Raw genomic sequence first — 18,373 nt, 5'->3', positions numbered from 1 at the left:
GTGTCTGTTGTGTACGGTTAATTCAGGCAATGGGACCCACCATCTTCCTTTCTCAGAGGGTTGCCTATGGTCTTCGGTCATACATTCTTCTCCTCACTACCCTGAGGCTTCCTTGCCCACTTTAGGTACCCGAATACTGCTCATACTTTGATATTTCCTCACCGTCTCAGTCATCGTGGGCTGCTCCAACGGAAAACCATGATCTCCAACAGAAAACTATGGTAGCTTAAATAACAGAAATTTATTTCTCTTGGTTCTGAAAACTGCAAGTTCCAGGTCTGGGTGATAGCATAATCAGGGTCTGGTGAGGGCCCTCTTCAGGGTGGTTCATGGCTGTCTTCTTGCTCTGTCCTCACGTCAAGGACAGCCAGCTCTCTAACCTCTTCTTATAAGGGCACTCACTAATCATATTCCTGAGGGCTCTCCCCTCATGACCTAATCCCCTCCTAGGGATACATTGTCCAGATACCATCACGCTGGGACTAGGGTTTCAGCATATGAATTTGAAGGGACCCAACCAACGTTCTCAGGTGGCTCAGTGGGTAAAGAATCTGCCTGCAATTCAGAAGACACAGGCAGATGCAAGTTTGATTCCCAGGTCAGGAAGATCCCCTGGAGAAGGGCATGGCAACCCACTCTAGTATTCCTGCCTGGAGAATCCCATGACCAGAGAATTGGGTGGATTACAGTTCGTGAGGTCGCACAGTTGGACATGACTGAAGCGACTCAGTGTCCGCACATGCACACAAATAGTCCATAGCAACCATCCGCACAGGTGACCACCCAGTGCCCTTTCTTCAGCTCCTTGGTGGCGCTTCTGCTGCTTGTGTCTTTTACTCTACCTTAGTAACCGTTTCTATGCCTGCAACCCAAACTGAGTCCTCAGTGACTGTACTACTTCCAAGTCCTAACTTGAGGTATTATACTTGCATCGTCTTTTGCTTCTACACAGTCATCCTTCAAACCCACTGGACCTCCAGCCATTGTTCCTACCTCATTTTTTATATTAAAATTTCTGTAATTTTCCCTGACTCTTTCTCCTTCTGTCTGTCTCATCACTATTTTTGCACTTTCTCTTCTTTTGAGCCTCCAATATTTCTCTTCTTTTCTTTTTTTCCAACCTGATCATAATTCACATTCTAATTCACATTTTTCACATAATTCACATTTTTAGAAAAAATAACTATAAGCAAATGTCCATATCCATTTACCACAAAATCTCCCAACTTACGTGCGTCTCAGTGCTTATACTCTACCTTCCCTGCTGTATGAAATGGCCTTGCTTTGCTAAAACCATCATCTCGTCTTTCATACTGGATTACATCCCCTTTACTAGCTATGGGCTTCTCTCCTGCAGTGACCCACTCTGTCTTCCTACAACCATGCTCTAGAGCATTACAATGTACTTCATAGATCCCAGCTTTAAAAAACGAAGCAAAGCAAATCCAACATGTCCCCCTGACGGTTCTGTTTCTCCAGCCATTTCATGGGAAATCTCTTCCAAAGAAGAGTCTAACTTTCCCATCTCTACTTTTTCTCTTCCTGTTCTCTATAGAACTGTCTCTAGAATCCATACAGGCCATGTGTGGTCATCACCACTCAACAGAAAAAAATCTTGCAAAATTCACCAGTTTCTCCTCATCACCAAACGCACTGAGCAACTCAGTCTTCATCTTCCTTTACCCGCTTGTAACATTGGACACAGAAAATTAATCCCTTCTTCTCCTTCTTAAAATGATATCCTCTCTTCTTTTTTCCCCTGTTTCACAGGGTAGTCTCCCTCAGTGTCTTTGTGCAGTTTACATTCTGTAAATTCACGCAGTGGCATGTATTATTGTCAGCGGGAGCCTCATAGCTTGTCCTGTCTCCCTTCTCTCCCTGTCTTTCCAAGTCCGAGACACCTGACTTCTGGGCTGATCCCTGAGCACCTCCATCTTCTCAGGCTTCTAGGCTCTGGTGCTTTCTGTTTCCTCTGTTCTGAGGTATTCTTCCCTCAGATCATCAGGTACCTTTTTCTCTCACTTTATTCAGGCCTCTGCTCAAGTATCAGCTCCTGAAAGGAGCCTTTTCTGACAAGTTTATCTGAAATACTGGCCCCATTTTACTCTATACTTTTCCCCTGGTTTCCTTGCCCCCTAAAAGTTATTATAAATCTATATCCACAGAAATGCAAGTTCAATGAGGCCAGAAACTTTTCCTGTCCTGTTTACTACTATGTATCCAGCATCTAAACAACACCTATTAGGTATAAAAACTCAACATATTATATCTGTTGAGTGAATAGAGAGATAGATAAACGTCAGTCACATCTCTGCCAAAAAATTTTTCAGTGACTCCTTATTGCCTTTGATATAATGAAATTCCGTGCCCTGGCCTAAGAGACCTTTCATAAAAAGAGTACTAACCTCAGAGTGTTTGTTTAATACATGTTCATACTTGAAAAGCACCTATAATAGTTCCCGTGCTGTGCTAAGTCGCTTCAGTCGTGTCTGGTTCTATGCGATCCTATGGACTGTAGCCCACCAGGCTCCTCTGTCCATGGGATTCGCCAAGCAAGAATACTGGAGTGGGATGCCATGCCCTCCTCCAGGGGATCTTCCATATCCAGGGTTCAAACCCGTGTCTCTCATGTCTCCTACCTCGGCAGACAGGTTCTTTACCACTAGCACCACCTGGGAAGCCCACAATGGTACCTGATGTGTAGTATAAATATTCAGAATGTGTTAGCTAGTAGTAGTAGTATTTTTATTACCATTCTTACTAACCCTCTTCTTACTACGTAGGTTTATGCCTTGATTATTGCAGTGGATTCCTGCTTATCTTTAGGTCTCCTAAAGATGTCCCACCCTCTGCATTTCCTTTCCTCATTGTTTAACCCTGTGGATGAACTTCCCTGGTAGTTCATCAGCTAGTGCTGGTGGCCCAGTCACTGTGCATTTTCATATTTCTTACTTGCCTGTGCTTCCCTAGATGGTCAGTATTAGATGGAAAGCAGACACGGTGCCTCTATCAACTTTGTAACCATGAACCTATCACAGACGTAGCATAGTTACTTAATAAATACCTACTTAATATAGTTAAGCTTCAATTAAGCACTTACTTTGAATCATTCTCCCCTCTAGGGTTCTCAGTACTCCAAGAGGAGCTGTGCACTGCCCAGCACAAGCAGAAAGAGGAGCATGCTGCTTCTAAAGAGGACGAGGCCTCTGACCACCCTCCCATCGTCTCGGAGGAAGACATTTCTGTTGGTTACTCCACTTTTCAGGATGGCATCCCCAAAACTGAGGGTGACGGCTCTGCAACCGAGCTCCTTCCCCAGACTCAGAAGGAGCAAGTTCAACAGGATTTCTCAGGGAAAATGCAAGACCTGCCTGAGGAGTCATCTCTTGAACAGCAAGAATACTTGTGAGTTCCAAAAGAAAGGCTGTGCTGGGTCAGTCCAGAGATGCCAGCCAACTTGGCGAGGGTGCCAGCCATGTCCAAGCGTAAAGCGTTTTCAGATAGTTCTCAAATGACCCCACAGATAACAAGTGCCAGAACTAGAGGAAAAGAAGCAAGATATTTAATAGACGTCGTGTGGCAGCATTGCACGGCACAAGTCTGCCTGAACCACTTTCCAGTTCGGTGACCTTGGGTGAATGCCTAAGCCCTTTGAGTTTCCGTTTCCACATCTATCGATTATGATAATAATATCCACTTTACTCACCTCACAGGGTCAGAGGTCAAGGGTGTGTCTCTGAAGGCATTGTTGATGCTGTAGACTGTGCGGCCATGACTTGTGTATCAGGCTGCACCTCACTTCTGTGTGTGCGTGCCGGTTGTGTTCTGACTGGTGCAGAGTGTGAACAGGGCAAGTGCAGGAGAAGCCACCATGTGTATTTCAACAAAGCTATGAGATGGCTGACAATAAATACAGAAATGCCGCACAAATTACGCATACAGATTGAAAGACCGTTATAGGTTGGAATGGGAATGAAGAGAAGTCGTCTAGAGAGCTTCTGGATAAAGGAAGCTGCAGAGTGCAGTGAGCTTAGAACTCAAGCTCTGGGCTTCCTGGAAGCAAAAGCAAAAGCAAAAGCAAGTTTCTTAAATGACACTTGTCTAGAAAACCGACCAGTTCACGAGAAAGGCAAGCATGTCCCCGCCCTGAAATGTGAGACTAGTGTGTCAGGAGGCTCTTTGTCGTTGACTGAGCTTTATGCTGAAATCACTGGATTTGGAGAAGAGGGTAAAATGGGCATTAAGATGACCTTGCCTTCCACAGAGCACCGCCTTCTCACCCACCTGCCTTTAGATTGTAGGGGAGAGCATAAAGGAGAGGTCAGGAACAGACAGAAGGAAGAAGGAAAACATGGGAAGCAAAGAGGAACTATCAGAAAAGCACTCGGGGCATTTAACATCTATAGAGTGACAGAAAATTATAATAAAGTAGGGGAACATTTTTTTTTCTTTTAGAAATTGAGATGATAGGAACATCCCTGGTAGTCTAGTGGCTAAGACTCCATGCTCCCAATCTCTGGTCAGCAAACTAGATCCTGAGTGCCTCAACTAAGACCTGGTGTAACCAAATAATTTTTTAAAAAAGAAATTGCAATTATAAACATTGCATTACTAAAACTATATCAATAGAAAAAGTTTCAATACCAAAAGATCTTATCAAGTAATAACGATTTTCCAGAGATATAACAAGAATCTCCCTCTATTTATAATTATGGTAACTATATTTAACATGGGGTTTATATATTGCTTTTTAAAATTTTTGCCAAACTTTGGTCTTGCTTCAGAAGCCTTATTGTCCATGGATCTTTCTTATATAAACCTCCTCAGATCATCAATATTACCTTGAGTTATCAAAGAAAGATGAAATCATTTATTTATTAATATCTCATATTATTTATTACCCGACTTTGTAGAGATTAGGAAATGGTAATACATTTGAGAATAATTTTTACCTTTTTAAAATGCATCTTTCCCAGTCAATGCTACATCAACGTGCTGTAACTATATTTTACATACAATATTTGTTCACAGTTCATTTCTTGGCCAAATTTAGAAAACATATTTATACTTCCATGGACTATGAAGACAGATTTCATCTTCCCTTCCTTCAGTGGGGGCACAAATGCCTGTGTTCTCATGGTATACTGGGGCTTTTCCATTTCAGCGTGACAACCCCAGGGACAGAAATGTCAGAGACTCAGAAGGCCACGGGAACATCGGGCTCCCCCGCCAAGACACCGGAGGAAATTGTCACCCCTCCCGAGGAGGAGAGGCTGTATCTCCAAACTCCGACATCGAGTGAGCGGGGAGGCTCTCCAGTTGTGCAGGAACCTGAGGAGCCCCCCGAAAGCAGGGAGGAGAGTTCACCTCGGAAAACCAGCCTCGTGATCGTGGAGTCGGCCGAGGACCAGCCTCAGGCCTTCGAGAAGCTTGATGAAGATGCTGCTTTTCAAAAGGTAAAATCTCCCCCTCTGTCTCTTTGTCCACGTGGAACAAAGCTCCACACCCTCTCCCATGTCCTTTTCTCCAGTGACCTGTTTTTCTCACAGAACAGCTTGCCAAATTAATTAACTTGGGCCATGGGAAGCCCGCCAATCCCTAGAACCCGTGAATCTAGAAAAAGAGTACTACATGGTCCTAATTCTAGCTCTTTGACCATCAGCCCCAGTTTTATAGTTGGAAACCCTTTTGCTAAGAAAAATGAGCATTGGGGTGAAATAATATACCTGATATTACCTTTCAGAATTACTTATCTTATAAATAAAGATGACTAGTGAGGGGAATTTACCGAGCATCAGGTAAGCTGGCCAGCCGTGGGAGAGTGCTGGAATCTGCCCTCTTGGCAAGTCTGTCTGTGCGGTCCGGTGATAAGCACACCAACTGTGGGTACTGAGTGGGGTTTACCTCCCAAAGCAAATGTTTCTCATTAGAGGAAGTATTATTTCCAAGTGGGAGCTCCTATTTATTTTAAGAATGACTTAGAAAAAGGACATTACACCTACGCTGATGGCTGGTTCCAAAAGTCAGAAAACGAATAGCAGCATGAGGACGCGTCACTGTCTTTTCTCTGTTTTTAAGTGAGGTTTTGATATTGTGGAGAGAGGTGGAGACCATCTTAAGAAACTGAGTTGAACCATTTATTCTCAGAACACGGTCTGAATGGTTCGTATTGCTCCTTCCTCAGAACTCCTGGATCAGAATGAACCCAGGGAGGGGAAAGGACAAGAACCAGCATTTTCAATAGCTCCCTGAAGGAATCACACACGTACACACACACACACACACACACACACACACACACACGTGTGAACTTCTTTCTGAATTAAACAATATAAATTAAATTAGATATATTTTTCCTTTTTTTGGATTTAAAAACATTTTATATGTCAGAGTATTTTTAAAGCATGCATATACATCTTTTAGGAAAGAATGTTTTATAAAAGAATTAAGACTGGAGGGAAAATGTCTTCAGGCTTAACATCTACATTTGTTTTTGTTCACTCTGAGTGTGATGTCTGCTGGCAAGATTTATCTAAAATCATAGTTTAAAATTAGGGGAGATCCAGGCAGATAAGAACTGCTCCAAATTTTGGCAGCTATTTTAAATAATGAATTCATCCCATGAATGGATGTTTATTCCAAGTTTGCCTTTGTACAGCCTTTATTCGTCTCTCAAGTTCTTGGCTTAAATGAATTTCTAGTAAAAATGTTTCATAGATGCTGTCTGAACTTAAAATTTGCCAATTTTAGTCTATGAATATATAGGCTAACTGAACTGGACACTTGAAACAATTACCTGGATAATTCGTATATTTAATCTGTCCTATGCACATGAGTAAATTTTGATAAATTGCCCTATATTCCACATTATTTATGTGGGGCTATTCTACTTATTATTGATGAATTTCTAATTCCTTCTCTTAAGCTTCCTATTTTGACCCTTTTCATCTCATGACCCTGACTTAAGGGTCCAATTTCAGTCACTTTTCTTACTGACCATATTTCTAGGCAGTAGGTTCCTAAGTGTACTTAAAGTATAATTTGGCTGGAAATTTACATGTTTTCCTGCAGCACGAAAGAATATGGAAATATAAGTGAAATTTTAAAGTATGTTGACAAAATTTAGTTGAGTAATCTTTTCTATTTTTCAATAGAATTTTTAAAAATAGCATTCCATTAGGAAAGAATGATTCAATATATGGCTCCCAAGAGATATGTTTTCATCTAAAGTTATGACCTTAGCTCCGGCTCTGGCTTTGGGTCAGACCCATAAAATTGGATTGGCCTCTGCACCTCAGCTCCTCTGCACAGCGAGTCTAATACTATTCATAGCCTGTCTTCCTTGATGGCAGGGAAACTCACTACTGGCCAGATACTAGCTACAGGAAATTTTGGCTTCCTGCAGAAAGTTCTTCTACAAGCATAGGCTATTTCTGTGCCTTTGGTGGGTCATTCCACGCCTGAGCCCAAGAATCGACAGCTCACAGGTGTTTTCTGAGCTGCCTGTGATCTGTGCCTGCATCAGGAGTTGAAGTCCAAGAAGAGTAGGCAAGTTGCTTCTTTCTTCTGATGCAGTTTGACGGATGGGTGCTCAGGCTGCTCTCAGAATTTCAGATTTTTTTTTTTTAATTCAGTAAACAAAAAGCTATATTCTCACTGAAGTCTGAGCCCAGCATGTGCCTTTTTCACCCCTCCTGGCTTTTCTACCGAAGCCTCCACGAATAGAACTTGCAGAAACCAGTGTGAGCTAAAACAGAAACCTGTAGTGAAGAGACATTCCTTAGCATGATAAACAGAAACCCTGCTTCCGTGCTTCCACCAGGAGCTAACAGAGGAATTAGGTGAGCTGGAGGCCAGCTCAGATGAGGAGGCGATGGTAACAACCAGGGTTGTCCGCCGACGAGTGATTATTCAGGTACCAGTTGTTCCGTTACTGCACGTCCAGGACACTTCTGTCCCCATTACCCTTTGAGAGTGAGCAGCCTGGAGTGGAGGGCTTGGCATGCTCCTTAGGTAGTGCACGGCCTTGAGAAAGCAGATCCTTAACCCTCCTAAGTTCTGTTTGTAAAGAAATGCAGCAGTAATGACATCCACAGCCCCCCTCTGAGAGAACGAACAGCAAGAGCAAGATTTGGCATCTCCAGCTCCACCCACCTCACCTCTGGCTGGTCTATTTTTGTTTGTTTGTTTAAGTTTGAGCTAACTTTGGTCAGATTTTCTAGCATGTTATTACCCACCTGTTTTTTTTTTTTTTTAAACTTACTACTTGACAGGATTTGGCATCTCAGCAATGCTTCTCAAAGCTCCTTTAATTTTCTAACATTCCTTGCATTATAAGCACTTGGGAGTAGTTCTTTAGCACTGATGTTAAACACAGAAGTGACCCTTTTCTCTCAACTGTGTAGGGAGATGATATGCCTGACATACCCCCAGAAACAGTCACAGAAGAAGAATACATCGATGAGCATGGACACACCGTGGTAAAGAAGGTATTATCTTAAGTATCTTAACATGATTGATTCAAGTTTTCTGTCTAAACGTGTATCAGTACCCTGGCACTGTCACTTAAAAACAAGTTACATGAATAAAATGTCTTCTAGGTTACTAGGAAAATTATTAGGCGGTTCATCTCCTCTGATGGCACAGAGAAAGAAGAGATTACGATGCAGGGAACACCACAGGATTCTGTCAGTGTTGAAGAAGGGGATGGCTATTCCAAAGTCATAAAACGCATTGTATTGAAGAGTGACACCGAGCAGTCAGAGGTGAGCCCATAACGTCTCCAGAACTGACTTTATGGAGAGGTGTAAAATAGAGCTCACAAGAGTTGGACGAGATAGTTTAATCCTGTTGGCCTCACTTCTCCCCTTTGTAAGGCAGTCTGTGTTTAGTTACACATTGATTTTTTTTTTGTCTTTGTGATTTAGAAAATTTTTAAATAACCACGAGGGAGATTTGTAACCACTGTACTGACTGTCTTTGGTCCTTTCCATTTCCACTTTCTCATTAATTCAATTGACAGCAGCAGACATCCAAAAGTCAAAATTTTAAAGACAGCAATCCTATTAGGAGGCAAGTGGTAGATTCTGGAAAAGAAACTTGTGCAAATGCACTGTGGTGCTGTGCCCCGTCAGTCACCGCAGCCTTCTCTAGGGCACCTTTGATAAATACTGGATTTCTAAACTTCTGCATTTCAGAGTCACTGAAATCAGGATCCAGAAACTCCCTTGATTTGTAGTTTCATTTCTTCCTGTTTTACTTCCCTCTTTCAGAAGCGTATCTACTCTCTTTGACATGTAGTTTGGGACATTCTCACCATCTTGCATCCATTCACATCCTCAAAACGTTATTATTATACACATGAGGATCTCTAAAAATCTGCATTGTCAGTTTCTCATGTCTCTCTAAGCTCCTTCTTTGATGGTTAATTTTGTCTTCATAATGTCAGAACAACCCATTTACACTTGGGAAAAGAGAGTTCATCCATAGGGCACTGTGTCTGCACTGAGCAGCCAGTTCCTCAGTCATGAAACTTCCTGATCAACCTCTGTCCAAGCAACGAATTAAGTGGCTGATTTGGTGCTGTGTCTGTATAGTCATTACCTAGATGTTACCAGTTGATTGTAGTTTTTTTCTGCTTCTTGTGGACAAAAAGCTGTTTTTAAGATACACCATTGTAGTATGTGGGTTTTGGCCTAGAAAAATTCATCATTGTTACATTTTGGTCATCAGAAACTGTATGTTGTGTGTCCTTCATTCATCAGGTAACTTTGTCTGAGCCCAGCATTTTGTCCAGTACCTCACAATTTCAGGCTGAACCAGTGGAAGGCCGTAGAGTCAGCAAAGTTGTTAAGACAACTGTGGTCCATGGAGAGAGGATGGAGAAACATCTGGGGGATTCTAGTTTAGCCACTGATCTTCCTTCAGCCAAAGATGACTTTGAAGAGGTATAGAAGCGTCATCACCTTGTCTTTATGTGCTTTCTGTTTGAGAAGAAAATGATTTATCATTGTGTCATTCCATACCTGTATTCATGGAAGGATGCAGAATAATTCAAGAGCGTAGAATTCCTATTTGAATAATGTGTACAGTGAAATAATTTTCCTCAACATGTGTTCATTTGAGCCACCTGAAGAGTTTTGAAAAATCCATATGACCAGGATTCACTTCAGCTCATTCTGAATCAGAATCTCCAAAGTGGGGGCATGATGGTACCTCTTGCCTTAAAGTCTCAGAACTGACTTGTACTTCCAATTAGTAAGGGAAAAAATTAGATATTGCCCCTTATTTTTGCTCATGGATATTCTCAGATATTTCCAATGATAAGCATTAAAGAAGATTCAGATATCTTTCATAACCATAAATAAATCAAGCATTTATAATTAAGTTCTGATTTTCAATAATTACAAAATGGGTCCACAGTGATATCCATAAACACTTACTACAATACAAAAACTCCTCAAATTTTGAAAACCGAAACAAATTTTTTCAGATAGTAGCAAGCTAGTGTGGCAGAAAAACTTAGTGTGAACTGACAAGGAATTGTAATGACTTGGAGTCTTTTTTATTCCAAAAGAATGAATGTTTGTGTTTTTCTATTGATATATTAATGGGTATGATTTCAGGATGCTGTCCCTAACCCAGCTGAGATATTAGAATATACCGTGTATACCTCATATTACCTAAAATCCAAAAAGGGAAAAAACCTGAAATTTGAAACACATTTGGTCCCAAAGATTCAGCTAAGGGCTGGTGGGCATGTGCAAAATACGTCTATGAAACATTCTTTGCTATTGAAACATTTTGAAGTTAAATGTTATGTGTTGCTGCTGCTGCTGCTAGGTCACTTCGGTCATGTCCAACCCTGTGCAACCCCATAGATGGCAGCCCACCAGGCTGCCCCATCCCTGGGATTGTCTAGGCAAGAATACTGGAGTGGGTTGCCAGTTCCTTCTCCAGTGCATGAAAGTGAAAAGTCAAAGTGAAGTCTCTCAGTCGTGACTGACTCTTAGCGACCCCATGGACTACAGCCTACCAGGCTCCTCTGTCCATGGGATTTTCCAGGCAAGAGTACTGAAGTGGGGTGCCATTGCCTTCTCCAAAATGTTATGTGTATGCCCTCTTTTACACCCACAGTATGCATTGAGATTATATATGAATGCATTAGGATATTAAGAGCATACTTTATTTATAATACTCTTCACATTTTGACAACTGGCGACCTTGAACTATCAAAAGAAGAATCCCCTGAGTTATACACTTTGGGCTTTATTTTTTTGTTGCTTGTTTTTGCCTCTGGTCATTATTGATTGTATTTGTCATTAAAGTCTGCGTTGTAGAAAGGAGCAGGGTGAGGCGAGGAGGAAATTAGAAATCAACCAGTATAGGCAGGGACAACTGTAAAGTAGTTGAACAAGTCTCCTTCATGAATGGAAGAAATTTTACAGACCTGTTAAATAAAACCTGATCCTTAGATCTGCTCCTAAGAATTGCTTTTCTTTATCCTTTCAAGCATGTATTTTTATATTGACTATCCATTATGCAGAGTGGTAGATAAAGTCTGTGGTTTATGATGGACTTTGTCTTGTTCTGTTTTTTCCTTATTTCAGGCTTTGAGTTACACAGGTAGCCACATGAAAGTCTACTCCCCCAGTTTAGTAGAGAATGAAGTCCTGAAGGAGGATGGATCAATAATTAGAAGGTTTGGGTTAGCATGGGGTGATGCTTTGCCAACTAACACTTTTTAAAAGCTTTCTAATTTTAAGAAAAGATAAATAGAGTCCGCACATCTACCCTAAAACCTCTGGGAGCTACAGACTCACCCTGCATTTTAAGACTTCCGTCAAGTGACACTTCTGTCGATGTGTCATTCCTGAAGTGTTCTCCTGATGCTTTAAAAGTAGTACTCAGGTGCTTCCCTGGTGGCTCAGTGGTGAGGAATCCACTTGCCAATGCAGGAGACCTGGGTTCAATCCCTGGTCCAGGAAGATCCCACATACCACGGAAATGAAGACCCAGCACAGCCATAAATAAATGAACAAATAAAAAAATTTTTAAGTAACACTAAGACATGATAATAGATGACTGTTAGACAGTCCCTTCGTAGATTTCAGCAAGTCACCAGTTTCATTGGGCCAACCATCTGGGATATTCCATTGTAGAACAGAGTAAGAGGAACCCAATTAAATTGCTCACAAATTAATCTAGCTGCCTTCAGCTCAATCTTGGTAAATCATTCCTTTGATGGGTTTTTGTCTTTAACAGCTGTTTCATGATCCTGCATGTGAGTGGCAAATAACATGAGCATGAATTTGATACCCATGAAGCTGAATGTACCTAGTGAGGCTGAAACTGGGGGCCTAATAAATTCAGAAAGCATTATAAAAGCAGTAAGCAGCTCATATCTGTGCATATGAACAAGAATTCACTCTGAGGCTTTCTGGTCTACCCTCATCCCCATCGCCTGTTCGATATGTAAACTTGGGCACTGTTACCTCACTTCTTTCTGGACTTCTAGCAATGCCATGTGTATTAACAAAATGTTCTCAGCTTCTCATTGAAGACACAGTGGAAATTGAAGTTACTGCTGTGCATTTCATTTCAGTGAAAAGAAAAGAAAGATGGTCATTTATAGTACTCTACAAGACTATTTTTAGCCTTATAGAACATAATAATTAGAACAGTGAAATTAAAGGTTCTGTCACAATTCCACCCTCCAACCACATGTGAAAAACAGCCCCCAGCTAGGAATTTAAGAGAGAGTAATTGCTCACAGAACTTTAAAAATGCTATATGAATTAAGGATAAAGTGCTTTTTATACTCTGAACTTTTACGTCTTTTTACTCAGTTATTCATATGGGACCACATAAACCACGCACACCCTAGCATCACGAGATCTTAAGATGGAATTAGATTGAGACCAGTTCATCCAGAACTGTCAGTGACAGCTGGTGAATTTGAAGCCGGGAATATAGACATCTCAGTCCAGTCCCACAGCTACTTAGTTTATGGAACTCTATTTGTGATCCACAACACTTTATCTTACATGTTGCTGAAGACATTCGATCACACCCGCTGCTCCCCTGATAGGCATGCAGTTCATCCCACTGTTTGAGCCGTCATGTAAGTGTATTCATAAACACATTGATTGACGTTTGTGGACACAAAGCACCAAGCAGTGTCCTCTGATAGAAGCTTAACCCCCAACGCCAGTGCCCTGAAGGTTTATGCTAGATCTTGGTGGCAACAGTCAGAAATTTGCATTTCGGGCGAAAAAAATATATATGGATGCTGAATAGTGATAAAACAATCTGATTTCAACCACTGGCACCAAATTTGATGTTTTACTCAAAAGGAACAAGTGAAAGTTTGCTTTCAGGTCCCAAATAATTCAGGTAGACTCAAAGGAAAGGGGTGATAAGACAGCACAAGAGACAGAAGGAGACAAGATGTCCAAAGGTAAGCCGGAAGTGTTTTGACTGAAGTCAGCCATTTAAAAAATCAAGGTGTTCTTGACCGATGTGTAGAGATGTCAGAAGGAAGAATAATGCTTAAGGGCAGCCCGTGGGCAGAACCCTCAGCTTCTTGACACTAGGAATCTGTAAGGAAAATACTGGGTAAAGCTTCAAAAACTTGATACTTCCAATGCTGGTATAAAGTTGGTCTCTGTGGCCTCATGGTTATAGATTCAAATCCTGAAATCTTTGATTTTGGGCCCTGCTCTCTAGTAACTGAGCTATTTTTTTTATTTGGAGCATTGCTTAAATTCTCTGAGATCCAGTTTCCTTACTTGCTATTATAATAATAGTACCTGGTCCATAAGACATGTTCATCACTTATTTGTGGAGTGAAGAATTGTATTTACAAGTAGAGAGGGAGCAAATCACAGTGTGATCACCTTGCAGTAAGGATGCAGGAAAATAATTGTACCAATATAACAGTACTTCGAGCTGAAGCAGTGCCCTAATCAAAACAGGCATGATTGTACGGTTAGTTCTTAAGAGAATCATGAAAGCAACATTTAATTTATTTGAAATATTTCTTAAAGTTTTAAAAAAAAATGCTCCTTGTTCCAGAATACTTTTTAGAAATCTCATGAGTCATTTAAATAGGAGAGCCGTGTTTGAAAGAAAGAAGTGCAGAGATGGTAACTGCCCAGTACAGAGGCGTCGACAATAAGTACTGCCTTCATGTCTTGGGTCCCCTCGTGCCAAAGGTAGTAGCTGCCTTTAGCAGTAAAGAAAGAATGTAACATTCTCTTGTCTGCTTTCCTCCAGGACAACAATGAGTAAAGCTAGAACCCAGAAGAGGGCTGTGGTGAAGGACCAGCAGGGAAAACGCATTTACTTGGAGCACCTGGAGGATGTCCCAGAAGCCCTAGACCAGGATGACCTCCAGCATGACCTCCAGCAACTCCTTCGGCATTTCTGCAAGGAGGACTCGAAGCAAGAGGCTCAGTGAGGGGCTGCCCAGTTCTCACACCAGAAACCACACCTTCACTCAATATGCAGCGTCCTGTTTCATAAGAGGAGTGACCTCACTGGCCTGATTAATGGGATACCCTGACATTTCACTTCTAGGAAACATGCGGCATTTGGTTTGAGTTTTCCCCCATCCTCTTTAACTGTAAGCTAATTTGTGACCAAAGATAGCATCCCTTACTCTGGATGCTGTATCCACTACTCTGTTGTGTCTGTGCTGACCTGGGACCTGGCCACCTCCATTGTTATTCTTGGCTTCTGCACAAGCTCCATGAAAATCCATTCAACGGGAGAACTTCACCTGCAGACCTCTTCAAATGATGACACGTAGGAATCCTTCCAAGAGATACCCGTGTACGATGTATATAGCTAATGCTCAGATGAACACTATATTAAAATTAAAACCACTGCCTATCATGACTACACTGGGCATCACGGAGTAAAAGGCCTCTAGAGGAATTGGTGAACCACGGTTCATTAAGACATTGCTAACACAATCGAATGATAATACAGTTCTACCACAAAAGAAGCACTTCAGACCTACCATGTCCTTAGAATTTCCAGAGTAGCCCTGGCTCCTAGTTAAAGATGGGTTCATAACCTTGAAGAACTGTCCTAACTAAGCACTTACTGCTGGTGCTGGCCAGCCACGATTTATGACTCTCCAGCCGTCATCGAGGGCGGGGAGGCAGGGAGCCGAGGCAACGAGATGAAGCAGTGAGGTGTTCAGTTGCCAGCAGCAGCATCCCACAGCTGTCTAGCATCTTCAGGTCCTTTAGATTTGGGACATGTTGGCAGGGTATTTTAAAAAGCTATAACTACTGTAGTTTCCCAGTTTTCATTGCTGCTTTAGCAAACCACGCTGTCTTATTGGTGGTACTTTCTCCTGGCCACTGCACTGTAGATAATTCATCGGAAACAAGACTTGCCCAACACAAATGGTTGAACTCCTTCACCATGTTGAAGTGGTTTCTTCTTTTTTTTTTTTTTTTTTCCGCTCCAGGTTTATATCTTCTCTAATACCTGCATGTAGCATTGAAGACTCAAACCACAAACCCCTCTTCTAATCACATCGATGGTTTTCATTCTTTTTACCCTCAGCAAGCACTTTTCACTTTTCTGCTAGGTCTGTTTTGTAGCTTGCAGACGAGATTGAGAAATCCTGAAAATTTTGGTTTGGGTTTAAAATTTTTAGTTTATTTATTTGAAATCCGAACTCCCTTGGAAACTCAAGTGCATTTGTGCACGTTCCTGTCTGTCTGCTTCAAAGAAGGGACTTTAATCATCTGAGTGATTTCCATGTCCCACTCCTCATTACTCTAGTGGTTGAAGCTGTGTAGCATTTTAACATATATATATTCACAAATATATTCATATAAACAGTATACATTTTGACTCAGTTATTTGTTAAAGAAAAGTATATTCAATGAAGATGAAATTTAAAAATTTTAAAAACTAGAGTCTATCCTCCAGGGATTGAACATTTTCCAATTCTATCTGGTCTTTTCCGGTTGTGCGAAAATGACTCATTGTTCCGAATGTCAAAAACAAAGATGACAAACAATGGTACTTCATCATTTCAAGTAATGTTGCCAAGAGAGAAAATTTCCTGGGAGGGAGGTTTCCCACAAGCCAAATCTCCTAAACCTCAAATGATAGCACTTTTTGGCATTTGGATAGGAAATAAAGCATTCTTTGGCAGCCAAAATGAGGGAGGCCAGTGGTGAAACTTTTTGAGCACACCATGGCCTTCTTGTCCAAACCTTCACTGGAGCTCAAGAAAAGCATTTCTGTTGTGTTATTTGCAGTGCAGATGATGTCTGTGTAACAACATAATGGTTATTCACCTTTTTTTTTCTTTTTTTGGTTTTGATTTTTGCTGTGTAATCAAAAAACTTGAATACTGTGAGAAGAAGTGAATTTTCAGTTGATGAATCAGCATCTTGTTCCCATGGTGATAACACTAATTGAATATATCTTTGAGGGCATGTATTAGTTAACGGAAAAAATACAACACTAACAATACATAGCTGCAATGTGTACAATGGCTGATTTAATTAAATAAAATGTACAAGTGTTAAATGTGGCAACAGTGATTGGTTGTTCTTTATCACTCACCTTTGATTCCAGGAGATTACAGATTAATATTAAAGAGATAACATAGATGTGAAGCCTGAAGGAAGACACAATTTGCTTTTGTTCTTGTTTGGGAGCTGAATATTCTTCATGCCCGATGCTGTTAAGCACTGGGAGAAACAGACTGTATTCTGTCTTGAAAGAATTTTTATTGTTATGCAAAAGGAGAAAAACAATGATTTATTTTTAGTTTTTGGATCACAAGTAAACGAGAAATGAGAATTTGGGGGCCTGGAAGAGATGCGAAGAGGGGCCGTGATTCACTTCTCTTCTGTGCGGTCATGGTGCTCAGAGAACGCCTTCTGCCTTTGGGAGCACCGTTTAGCTCTGGGGCTTTACTCGTCTCTCAACGACTGAGACTTAGAAGTGAAACGGATCCTTTAATGCAAATAAAGGACAGGGCAGGGATGTGAAAACCTGAAACCAGTTTTGTTTGGAGAGTATCTTTGGTTTTGTTTTTGGAAGAAGTCCTTTAGCGCTGCTATGACGTTTTTACTGCAGAAACAACAGAAAGACACAGCTTAAGAATTGAGTCGTTTTATTTATTTTATGCTTTTTTTATTGAAGTATAATTGCTTTACAATGGTCTGTTACTTTCTGGTGAAGTGAATCAGCTCTGTGTATACATGTATCCTTTCCTTTTTGCACCTCCTTGCCACCATCCCCCACCCCTGGTCCTACCCATCTAGGTCATCACAGAGCACCCAGCCGAGCTTCCTAAACGTTGTAGCAGGTTCCCACCAGCTATCTAGCTTACCCGTGGTAGTGTATGTATGTCAGTCCTAGCCTCCCAATTTGTCCCACCCTCCCCTTCCCCTAACCCTGTGTCCACACGTTCATTCTCGGCATCAGTGGCTCTGTACCTACCCTGGAAATGGGTTCATTCCAACCCATTCGTGTAGGGCATTCTCAGTGCCCTACACGACTGAGCAACTTCACTTTCACTTTTCACTTTCATGCATTGGAGAAGAAAATGGCAACCCACTCCAGTGTTCTTGCCTGGAGAATCCCAGGGACGGGGGAGCCTGGTGGCCCGCCTTCTATGGGGTCGCACAGAGTCGGACACGACTGAAGCGACTTAGCAGCAGCAGCAGCAGCAGTACCGTTTTTATAGTTTCCACATGTATGCATTAATATACAATGTTTGTTTTTCTCTGACTAACTTCACTCTAGGTCCATGCACTTCTCTGCAAATGACCCAGTATCATTCCTTTTTCTGGTTGAGTAATATTTCATTGTATATATGTACTGTGTCTTCCTTATCCATTCACCTGTTGTTAGATGTTTAGTTTCCATGTCCTGGCTACTGTAAATAGTGTTGCAGTGACATTGGGGTTACATGTGTCTTTTTGGATTATGCCCCAAAAGTATATATGCTCAGTACATATGCCCAGTATGGGGATTGCTGGGTCTTACGGTACTTTTATTTTTAGGTTTTAAAGGAAACTCCATACTGTTTTCCACAGTGGCTTTATCAATATACATTCCCACCCATAGTGCAAGTTCAGTTCAGTTCAGTTGCTAAGTCGAGTCTGACTCTTTGTGACCCCATGGACTGCAGCGTGCCAGGCTTCCCTGTCCATCACCAACTCCCGGAGTCATGCCTATCAAGTCAATGATGCCATCCAACCATCTCACTGTCTGTCATCCCCAGCATCAGGGTCTTTTCTAATGCGTCAGCTCCTCTGCCTTTTCTAAATACAGCTTGAACAGCTGGAAGGTCTCTGTTCATGTACTGTTGAAGTCTAGCTTGGAG

At 41.5% G+C, this 18,373-nt stretch overlaps 1 protein-coding gene across 32 annotated transcripts in view; it reads left to right on the top strand.

Moving 5' to 3' along the window:
* The window catches only part of ANK2 (ankyrin 2), a 699,882-nt gene extending 683,315 nt beyond the window's left edge, over nucleotides 1-16,567 (top strand). For 20 of the 32 annotated variants that reach the window (XM_069593465.1, XM_069593447.1, XM_069593452.1 and 17 more), the window contains 8 exons: nucleotides 3,123-3,405; nucleotides 5,165-5,456; nucleotides 7,823-7,915; nucleotides 8,406-8,489; nucleotides 8,601-8,765; nucleotides 9,765-9,947; nucleotides 11,610-11,701; nucleotides 14,278-16,567. In XM_069593465.1, the coding sequence (XP_069449566.1) occupies nucleotides 3,123-3,405; nucleotides 5,165-5,456; nucleotides 7,823-7,915; nucleotides 8,406-8,489; nucleotides 8,601-8,765; nucleotides 9,765-9,947; nucleotides 11,610-11,701; nucleotides 14,278-14,461 (1,376 nt within the window). In that variant the 3' untranslated portion in view covers nucleotides 14,462-16,567. The remainder of the gene's footprint in view (nucleotides 1-3,122; nucleotides 3,406-5,164; nucleotides 5,457-7,822; nucleotides 7,916-8,405; nucleotides 8,490-8,600; nucleotides 8,766-9,764; nucleotides 9,948-11,609; nucleotides 11,702-14,277) is intronic. The other 12 variants (XM_069593476.1, XM_069593474.1, XM_069593475.1 and 9 more) reach the window with 2 other exon arrangements.
* The last annotated feature ends 1,806 nt before the right edge of the window (nucleotides 16,568-18,373 follow it).

This window comes from Ovis canadensis, chromosome 6 (genome assembly GCF_042477335.2).
Source record: "Ovis canadensis isolate MfBH-ARS-UI-01 breed Bighorn chromosome 6, ARS-UI_OviCan_v2, whole genome shotgun sequence".
NCBI lineage: Eukaryota > Metazoa > Chordata > Mammalia > Artiodactyla > Bovidae > Ovis > Ovis canadensis.
Note: the sequence above shows the minus strand (reverse complement) of the source record. Positions and strands in the feature narration are given on the sequence as shown.